At 40.2% G+C, this 9,721-nt stretch overlaps 1 protein-coding gene across 1 annotated transcript in view; it reads left to right on the forward strand.

Moving 5' to 3' along the window:
• scospondin (subcommissural organ spondin) overlaps positions 1 to 9,721 on the forward strand; it is a 78,752-nt gene that overhangs the window by 55,981 nt on the left and 13,050 nt on the right. Inside the window, exons 99-111 of the mRNA XM_035656242.1 lie at positions 1,047 to 1,186; positions 1,559 to 1,605; positions 1,699 to 1,944; positions 3,641 to 3,802; positions 3,946 to 4,062; positions 4,176 to 4,314; positions 4,488 to 4,684; positions 5,156 to 5,326; positions 5,592 to 5,719; positions 5,814 to 5,968; positions 7,884 to 7,930; positions 8,946 to 9,110; positions 9,477 to 9,685. Of these exons, the coding sequence (XP_035512135.1) occupies positions 1,047 to 1,186; positions 1,559 to 1,605; positions 1,699 to 1,944; positions 3,641 to 3,802; positions 3,946 to 4,062; positions 4,176 to 4,314; positions 4,488 to 4,684; positions 5,156 to 5,326; positions 5,592 to 5,719; positions 5,814 to 5,968; positions 7,884 to 7,930; positions 8,946 to 9,110; positions 9,477 to 9,685 (1,923 nt within the window). The remainder of the gene's footprint in view (positions 1 to 1,046; positions 1,187 to 1,558; positions 1,606 to 1,698; positions 1,945 to 3,640; positions 3,803 to 3,945; positions 4,063 to 4,175; positions 4,315 to 4,487; positions 4,685 to 5,155; positions 5,327 to 5,591; positions 5,720 to 5,813; positions 5,969 to 7,883; positions 7,931 to 8,945; positions 9,111 to 9,476; positions 9,686 to 9,721) is intronic.

Genomic DNA, 9,721 nt, shown 5'->3' on the forward strand with positions numbered 1-9,721 from the left:
ACCGTGAGGTAAAATTTTCATACCATTACATCCCTAATTCTAAGCCTGAATACACTTTAAGTAGAGAGAAGAGAGCAATCAAAAAAAATATTCTGTGTGGTCCAAAGGTTCTTTTGGTCAAAAGTTTTTGCAATTAGCAACATTTTAAAAACATAAATCTGACATGTTTTGCATGTAGAAATAGTTGCAAGTTGCTAGACTAGACAGTTATCTATATGAGACCAGAGCAAAAATATACTGGCATGAATTTAGAAAGTGAAATATGCTGTGCTGCATATTGTTGTTAATACATCATTTTGATGTGACAATTTTATAATGTTGTTTGGCCCAGTTTGGGAGCTACCAACTTTGATTTATTGCAAAAACCAGAAAAATCCACTCTGATAGACTGATGATGCACGCATACAGCAGCAGGGAAGGAAGATAATGAAATATGAAACAGAAAGCAGTTTACCAGAGGCGTAGGACACACCAGTTACCATAAATCATTTAATAACTATTGATTAGTTTTATGTTTCGTTGAATACTTAGACCTGCAATATTTATATATATAATTGATTTCTTTGGCCACTTGGGGGCAGCAGAAACAGGTGTACAGTGGGTCTATAAGAGCTTTTTTAAAGAAAACAGCTCTCTGCTGTAGCCAACAATGACATTATGAGAGCAGTGAGAGTGAACCAAAACAGTAAAGTTGCAGCCAGACAGAAAAACAATGAGCTCAAACTCACTATACAGATTAGTAAAACTGAGGGGAGCTGCTATTCAGCTGATAAATCTGTGCAGGTTCATCACTACTAGATACAGCTTTCACATTGTTATTTGATATATTGTTATTATAACAATATAGATTATAGCTGCTTTAAATGTAAAAACAATCCCTAGCTCCAACATAAAAGAATTATATTGTAGATAAGGAAAAAGAGCTGTTGGGTTTAATTTGCATATCTTTTTGCTCTCCATGTTAAAGTCAAATTAATCAAAACAAAAACACTACCACTGCACCATTATGCTATTCTTTTTTCTGAATTGTGTGTTTTCCCTCTCAGGGCCTGCTGCAGCAGAACGGTAGCTGTGTTCCTGCAGAGGAGTGTGGCTGCGTCCATCTGCAGCACCAAGCTTCAGGACAACCACCCACCCCTGTCACTGTCCCTCAGGGGGCCACGGTCGCCATAGGCTGCAGTACCTGGTTAGACCTTGGATGTTCAAAACATATGAGACTATTGTCTCTATTGTATCAGTCCTATGTTACACCAGAGGAGCTTGATACTCATCTTTTACAAGACAGAAAGTCTGAGACTCTTACTCAGTAACAGCAACTGTGTTTTTAATTGTGTTGTTGCAGTGCCAAGCACTGCATTAAAACAGGATGAATGCAGTATGAGGTGTTTCTGACCATGGCTACCACTGTATTTCTGTCTCTGTGCTGCATCTTAATCATTCTCTATTTCTTTTTTATCCACTTCTTGTTTGCTCTCTGGCTGTCTGTTTCTCTGGGATCTATTACTCAGTTTGACATATTTTCTGTTATTGTCATCTTTTTGACTGTTCTGTCCTCCAGCCTTTGCCATGATGGAATTTTGCAGTGTGACATGAGAGAGTGTGAAGGTAAGAAAGCACAGTTATGAGAGTAAAGTAAATAGCTCCTGGTTGAACAATCCCATCACCCTGTTACCCTGTTTTTTCTTACCTTTCTTTCAGTCATCCTCAGCGAATGGTCAGAGTGGACTCCATGTTCTCCCTGTGTACCCGCTGCCTTCCTGCAGCACAGCACCTCCCAAGCAGGAGTTATCAATGGCAGTAACATGGTCTCAATCCAGAAGCGTTTCCGGGCCTGTTTGGACTTGGAATCTGGTCTTCCAGTCTCTAGAGAGGAGGAGGAGGAGAGCCAATGTCCAGGACCACTAGTGGAGGAGAGGCTCTGTCCACATGCTAACATCTGCAGAGGTAATGGTGTTTGTCCAAGAGGACACAAAGAGGTTTACTCTGAATGAAGTCTTTTATCTTAGTCCAGAAATGCAGTCAGTTCCTCAGTCTGCCTTTGTCAAGCTCCAGTTGCTCCTTGAACTCCTCAGCGAGGGAAAGTAATGAACGTGACAGTTTTGCTCCACCCGAGTTCCCCTCAGCATGTTGCAGCAGTTTGATACTTTGCTCCCACCATAAGATTGTATGCAGACAACGCAGTGAACTAGTCAGAGCTAGACAAGCATGGCACCATAGGAAAAATGAATCGCAGATTAGGTCAGAGAGGGACTGTGGTGATGCGCTATACAAATAAAATTGAATTGAATTGAATTGAATTGAATGAAATGACTCTGCCATGACTTTCTCTGGGGAGGAGAGAGAAATACTTTTATGCCAAAATATGGGCTTAATACAATACAAATGTTTTTGTGTAGCTCTTTTCAACAACAAGGGAATTCCAAGTGCTTTACATTACACATAAAAAGCATTAAGAAAAGTTGTATATGAGACACAAGCCAATACAGGAAGATATAGGATAAATATAAGCTAAAAATTTAATAAAACAAAAGAAATGGGGGTTTAGCAGCATTCGGAATGAGAAGCAGCTGCCTGATCAACTTTTTAGAGAGACATGCACAGACTCAATTACAGGACTTGAGCCTATTAAAGATAAATAAATCCTGCTGAATCATAAGTTGTTTAATTCTTGATATATTTGTAAGATGATAATATGCTGAATTTTGTAATAAAAAAACATATAGAGGACACTTTGGCCCATCAAATCATTGATTTGTTAAATGTAGTCGTTGTGACATTGTTATTTAAATGTGTTTGTTACTGACATAATTCATACGTTGTTGTTTTTTTCATAACTTAAGCTAGTGGGGAGATAGTTGTAGAGGTTGCACAGAAGAGGCCAGAGAATGGAGCCTTGGAGAACTTCATGTAATGTTTGTTCAATTAGATGTGTAAATACTAGTTGACACAAAGTAGTCTCTATCCTTAGGTTTTCATTGGTATTTCAGTCAATATTTATTGTGTGTCAGTTCACTGCTGCCAGTTCAGATTAATAGTTCTACCATCAGTAGACTGTTTAAGAGCTTGCAATCAGTATCCACTGTGAAAAATGGTGTTGTGCATCCCCACTGCCCTATTCTCATTATTCCCCAATGGAGTGAAAATGGAATTAGGATTTGAAGAAAAGAATAGTTTGATGGCCATGTGTCTGTGGGGAAACATGAGGTTGATTGGATTCGGCGTTGTATGTGTGCAACGAATAATTCATCTTGAACTTAACTCTATCTTCGCTGGCCCTTTCCCTTTGGATATGAATGGCTCTAATTTACTACCATGCCCAATGGACCTTAGGTTTGATTTGCCTGTCAAATATTTAATGTATGTACTTCATCATAGTCCAGATTTGTAAAACTGCTCCATGAGGATAAACAAACAAGATAATTAACTAACTCTAATCTCTAATCTTAAATATAAATCAGACATCTCACCAGCTCAAGTATGCTTATGTCCATAAACAATAAATAAGCTTTTGTTATTGTTGATGATGGTGATGATAACAGCAATTACAGCTATTACAGCAGTCATCATGATAATTGCAGTCATTATAATTAGGATGAGAACAGAGTTGATGGTGGTTATGATAATGATTTAACCCTTCCAGATTTATGTCAGTGGAGTGTGTGGAGCGCCTGGACGGCCTGTGCAGAGCCATGCAGCGGTGGAGTCAGGCAGCGATACAGATGGCCCTTGGCCTCTCCTCCAGGACCCCACTGTAAGAACCAACAGACACAGAGCCAGAGTTGCAACACAGGACTCTGCCCAGGTACAACTCTCACTATACTTTATTTACATACCGTCACAAACATGAGGGAAACAGAAAGGAAAGTAGAAACCTCCATCAGCAAATTGTGTGTCAAAAATCTTACTTATGAAGAGTGGAAAAAATTGATTTACCTTGATTCCTAGGTGAGCGCTGTGAGGATAGGGGGCGGACCTACCAAGAGAACTGTGCCAATCAATGTCCTCGCAGCTGTACTGACTTATGGGAACATGTGCAGTGTCTCCAAGGAACCTGCCACCCAGGTGATATTAGACTTCTACTATGAACATTAGCTTAAAGGACTCTCTTATTTCTGTATCAGACAGCAAAATATCGTTATTTTACATTGTTCTTTTCTTTCAAATTTTTTGAATAGGTTGTCGGTGTCCAGAGGGACAACTGTTGCAGGATGGCCACTGTGTGTCAGTTACAGAGTGTCGCTGCGGTATCCCATCGGGGAACGGGACACTTGAGTTCATCCCTAAAGAGAGGCTTTCTGTGGACTGTAACACGTGGTGAGAACTGCTTTGTCAGTTACATTTTTAGATGTGAAAAGTCAAAATTACAAGTTTGTTCAAGTTGATCTGTTATATTAGAAAAGGAATTCTCTCATTAAAGACTACTATTCCACTAATCTCACTATGAGATTAAGCTTGTTTCTCACCTCTCCAACACCCCCCGTCTGCAGTGTGTGTGAGAATGGCAAACTGGTGTGCACCAAGCTTCCCTGCCCGGTTTATGAGCCCTGGAGCCCATGGAGCTCCTGCTCAGCCTCCTGTGGGCATGGCCAGAGGACAAGGACACGCCCATGCCAGGACACAGAGGGCGGCCCTTCCTGTGCTGACACCATGGAAACCGAGAGTTGTGACATGTCATCATGTCCAGGTCTGAGAATTTCCCAAAATCTTTTACATCATACACAGGTGTCCTTGGAGTCTTAAAAAGTCTAAAACCAAAAAATCTGAACTTTAGGCCTGAAATAGGATTTTGACAGGTCTTAAAAATTAATAAAGTTATCTGAAGTTGCATTTTTCAGTCTTGCTTTTTAAATGTATCTCTGGGGAAAATTAGTATTGACCATGCTGTCAGAAGAAAACGAAACCGACATGGAACCAGTACCGGTTTCCCTTCATATCTTTTAAACATTTCTTTGGCTGTATGGACGTGAAATAGTTCTTAAAGGCTATTCATAATGGTCTTAAAAAGGTCTTACAAGTCTTAAATTAAACCAGTTGAAAACTGCGGAAACCCTGATCGTACTAATTCAATCTAGTGTTAAAAGGGCACATTTAACTTACTGAAGGTTTTGTTTGTCGTTTCTTGTCAATTCTCTGTGTCCTCCCTCTCTCTCTCTAGTGGGTTGTTTGTTGAGCGAGTGGTCACCCTGGAGTGAGTGCAGCGCCACTTGTGGTGGCGGGGTATCAATGCGGAACAAGACAGTACTTAGAGAGCCAGAGCCTGGTGGGATGGTTTGTGTTGGACCCCTTGAACAGCATACTATCTGCAACACCAACAGCTGCCTGCCTGGTAACCAACACATCATTGAAAGTTGGAAATTTAGCACATTTATGTATTATATCAAGCAATATAATTCCTGGATTATACTATGGCATATAATGGTATTTTCTGTTTGTTTATTTACAGTGTTGTGTAGTCAAAAGTGTGACCTCAAATGTGACTGAGTCTGTTCTGAAGACATAGATTGTACAGAGAAAGAAAATATGTCTGTATTGAAATATGTACGAGACATGATATAATCCATTGGTTGTTCATTTGTCTATGTGTGATGCAGAGTGTCCAAGCGGGCAGGTGTTTAGTGACTGTTCAGGTTCCTGTCCATATACTTGTGAGGACCTGTGGCCACACACACAGTGCTTACCTGGACCCTGCACCCCTGGGTGCATTTGCCCTCTTGGACAGGTTTGGACACCTCAATTTGTGTGTGGTTGGATATAATTTAATTTTACCCCTTACTAAGATCTGATTCTTTCCTGTCTCATTGTTTCCTTCATAGGTGTTGCATGAAGGCTCCTGTGTGTCCCACGCCAACTGTCCTTGTTCACCATTGTCCCTGCCGGCTGGTTACCAAAGCTGGAATGTCAGCACTGAGGAAATCACAGAAGCAATTTTTCCCCCTGGAACAGCCATTCAGCACCTCTGCAACACATGGTAATACTCAGAGGCTGGATCTTCTGAATGACATGGTCCATGCAGAAGTGTCCAAAAGGGATGTAAATGTCTAAACCTGTGCCTCCTCCCAGAAGGAGAGTCTGGCCTCACACAGACCAGTGCTTGTGTATTTAGGTGCCCCTTGTTAATTTGTAAAGCCTGGATAGCTCACCTGGTAAAGCTGGCATCCCATGTACCAGGGCTGAGCGACCCAGGTTTTCAATCCAACTACTGGCCCTTTGCTGCGTGTCATCCCCCCCCCTCTCTCCCACCTTAATAATAACACTAAAACTAGTGGGCAAATGGGGCAGATTCTATCTTAACCCAGTTTTACTAAAGCACATGGTAAATGAAGATCAGTATAGTTTATTCCTGGTTTCCATCATGTATACCTTACTACAGCTTTGTCACTGGTTTAGATTAAGTGGCATATTAGTGTTGATCAAAGACCACCTGAGTGCAAATACCTGGTAAATATTACATGGGGAACTAATATTAATTTCTACTCCATACTATAAGTATCTTACTGGAAGCAGACAAAGGTGAGGACAACGTAAAAAAGTAAGACCAAACAGAGTGGATGAGGAGTAGATGACTGTGTGTAGTCAGTGAACTTGACTTGGACTGAAAGTGCATCTGACTTATGCACTTTGGTGATTTCAGTTTGTTTTATTGAGACATTTTCATTGACGTGGGTTCATTTAAAAAATGAAAAAAAGCATTACCTCCATTTTTTTTATCAACTGGCTTCCTATACGTTAATGTATTCATGTATTCATCCAGCCCTTCTAAAGAACATTATGATGCATTGCAACAGTGGCTGTGTTTCATCAATTTAAAAGTCCTGCCAGTCACCCAATTATATTATTGAATGAAGATCGCATGTCCACATGAACAGACAATAATATATCTTATTAATAATTTGGGGAAAATAAGGTATGAGCTGTATTACATAGTCTGGCTTGCAGCGAGACCATTCCCTCTTGCATTAGATTTCCATCACTTCATTCAAGGAATGAATGCAGTATCATTTGCGTCAGTACTTTTTACAATAGCTTTAACAAAACTTAAAATCCAGAGTAATACACTCTACTTGTCTCACTTTATTTGAGTGATCTTAAAATCTGGGTGTTTATTTATAACATCTTGGGTACAGTGTACAATATTCTTTTTTTAATTTTTTTTATTTCTTAGATAACAATTCTTAATAAGATGCACACAAGATCACTTTGCAGTGATTTGTGTCTAATCTATCGATTTGTTAAAACATTGCTTAATATGGTCAGTCTCTAATTCTTTCAGTCAGTGGAAAACATTTCAAGTCCCATGTTTGGGAATTTTAATCTCAGTAAAAAATGTCATCATTATAATGATCATTAAGACTAAAACTACTTGGTTAAGGGTATGGGGAGATTGTGGTCATGGTTAAAAAAGCAGATGGGATGAAAACAGATCCTCAAAGTCTGACAGTAGAACAAAGTCCTATAAAAACATCATGTGTATTTAAACGATCGAAATAAAAAACTGTCTTTGCAGTAATATGCACAGGGATTTAAGTGTGATTTATTTATAATTTACGAAGATAAGTCATTTTCACAGTGATATTTTAAAATTAAAAATACTACTCTAATCATTTTTTAAGTGTTGTGGCGTATTGGCAGAGTTGAATTTCATTGTCTGAACTATACAGTCAACAACAGTCCAGTTTGGTATTATGATATCTGCTGTAATAGATAGTCTGGCACGCTGCAGACATGCCGTAAGTCATTTCATCTCCCTCACCGTTGTTTTGATACTCATTTAATATAGTCTGATGGCCTCAGCTGGGAGACATGATGATTGCTTTGGTGTCTCATTGTTCAGTAATATCAACCTTACTGTTTGTCCCTCACCTGATTCTTCTAACTTTCTCCAGTGTATGCCAAGGAGGAGCGTTCAACTGTACCTCCGAACTCTGTGATGGTGAGTGATGCTCCGTCACAGCTGTTCTTATGGAACACATTTCTTGCACTTTATATGGCCTGTCTCTTGTAGCAAGGAAAGCACCAGCACCAATAATCTGTGAACTGTCAGGACCACGATAGATATGTCAACCTATCTATAGTTAGTAACAGCTGCAGTAACAGTTGGCTCAAATAACTGAGCGACAGTCACATCAATCACAGCCTACAAAGGCCATTACTGGGTTTTTGTTTCATAAACACACAATGCCATCTTGAACTAGTGGGGGGAGAAAGAGCGTTAATAAAAGATCAATGATCTTGTATCAAAATATTTTGTTTTGTGATATTGTATTGATTCTCCAAAACACTGTATCGATTTTTGTGGTTAAACCTGCAACCACTAGATAAAAGTGTTGTAAATGTAAACTGAGGACTATGATGTTACTCACATTGTATGCATATATACACATATAGTGTGGTGTGTTCTTCATACTATGACAGTTTTCCTAAAATTAGATCTTTTTAAAAAAAAAAAGCAATATATCACAATATACTGAATCTGAGTCTGTATTTCCCACATTTACAAGGGATTAGTTTAGTTTTGTGAGTCCTTCTTCTTGCCTTCTTCTTTTCACTCTCCCTTTCTTTATTTCTCTTTTTCCATCTCTCCTTCTGTTGCTGTATTTTCACTACGACACCTCTGAAACTGAATCTTAAAATTGGCTTTGGTGATACTTTGCCCAAAAATGTACACAATAAAAAAACTACAGTATTCTGTGCATCATTTTTATGTTGACATTGCCTCCCTGTTGGCTCTCTCTGCATTATTTCTGGTAGGTCTTGCAGTTAACAGATGACTTTAATAAAAAGCAATGTGGGCATAATACCCGCAATTGTCGTTTTATTTGGGTTAGCTGAGGAAAAGTGCTCAGATGAAAAATATTTTCTATATTCTGCTTTACTGCTGCAGGTAAATGAAGTAAAACTAACACTGACCTATGTTTATATTCTTCTCCCATCCTCTCCTTCTGCAGTGGACTGTGAGTGGTCCAGCTGGTCCCCGTGGAGTCCGTGCTCAGCAAGCTGTGGTACAGGCCGACAGAGCTCCACCAGAATCATCCTGCTGTCCAGCCAGTATGGAGGGGCCCCATGTGAGGGCCCTGACCACAGCACCACGAACTGCATGGCCCCCGACTGTGGTGCGTGAGAAGAGGGGAGATTAATCATCATAAAGAAACAGCATTGTTCTTGTATTACAGTGTAGTCAGTTCTTTAATTATTTTTTACTTTATTAAGTATGATCAGGACAAACAGTATGTTTTCACTTTAACGTTACAAGAGAAAATGTTTTCTGTCGCTGTTTGGGGGAGGGGTTTAGAAAATGGTCAGGTGATGTTACTTGTTATTTACTTTTCTGTGTGACAGCAAGAGAAAGAAACAGTGGAAAAAATGCTTATTAATATTGTGCCTGCACTCATTGTCTGTCCATACCACCCTTATTCTACTTTATTCCGTCATCCTGTCTTATCCTCACTCCTCTTTCTATTTTCCCTTCTCTCCTTCAGCGTGTCCTGTCGGGGAGCAATGGAAGAGGAGCGTGTCGGAGGATGTTCCACTGTGCGAGAGGAGCTGCCAGGACATTTACTCCTCTCCCGTCAACTGCAGCCTCTCCGCCGAGGGCTGTGTGTGTCGGGAGGGGCTTTACCGAAACACGGAGGGTGTGTGTGTCATTCCCGCCCTCTGCCCCTGCCATGACCAGGGCATCCTGCGGGAGGTACGCACGCACGCACGCACGCACGCGCACACACAC

The sequence above is a fragment of the Morone saxatilis genome, unplaced genomic scaffold (genome assembly GCF_004916995.1).
Source record: "Morone saxatilis isolate NCDOM2014 unplaced genomic scaffold, NCSU_SB_2.0 Contig0, whole genome shotgun sequence".
In the NCBI taxonomy this organism is placed as follows: Eukaryota; Metazoa; Chordata; class Actinopteri; family Moronidae; genus Morone; species Morone saxatilis.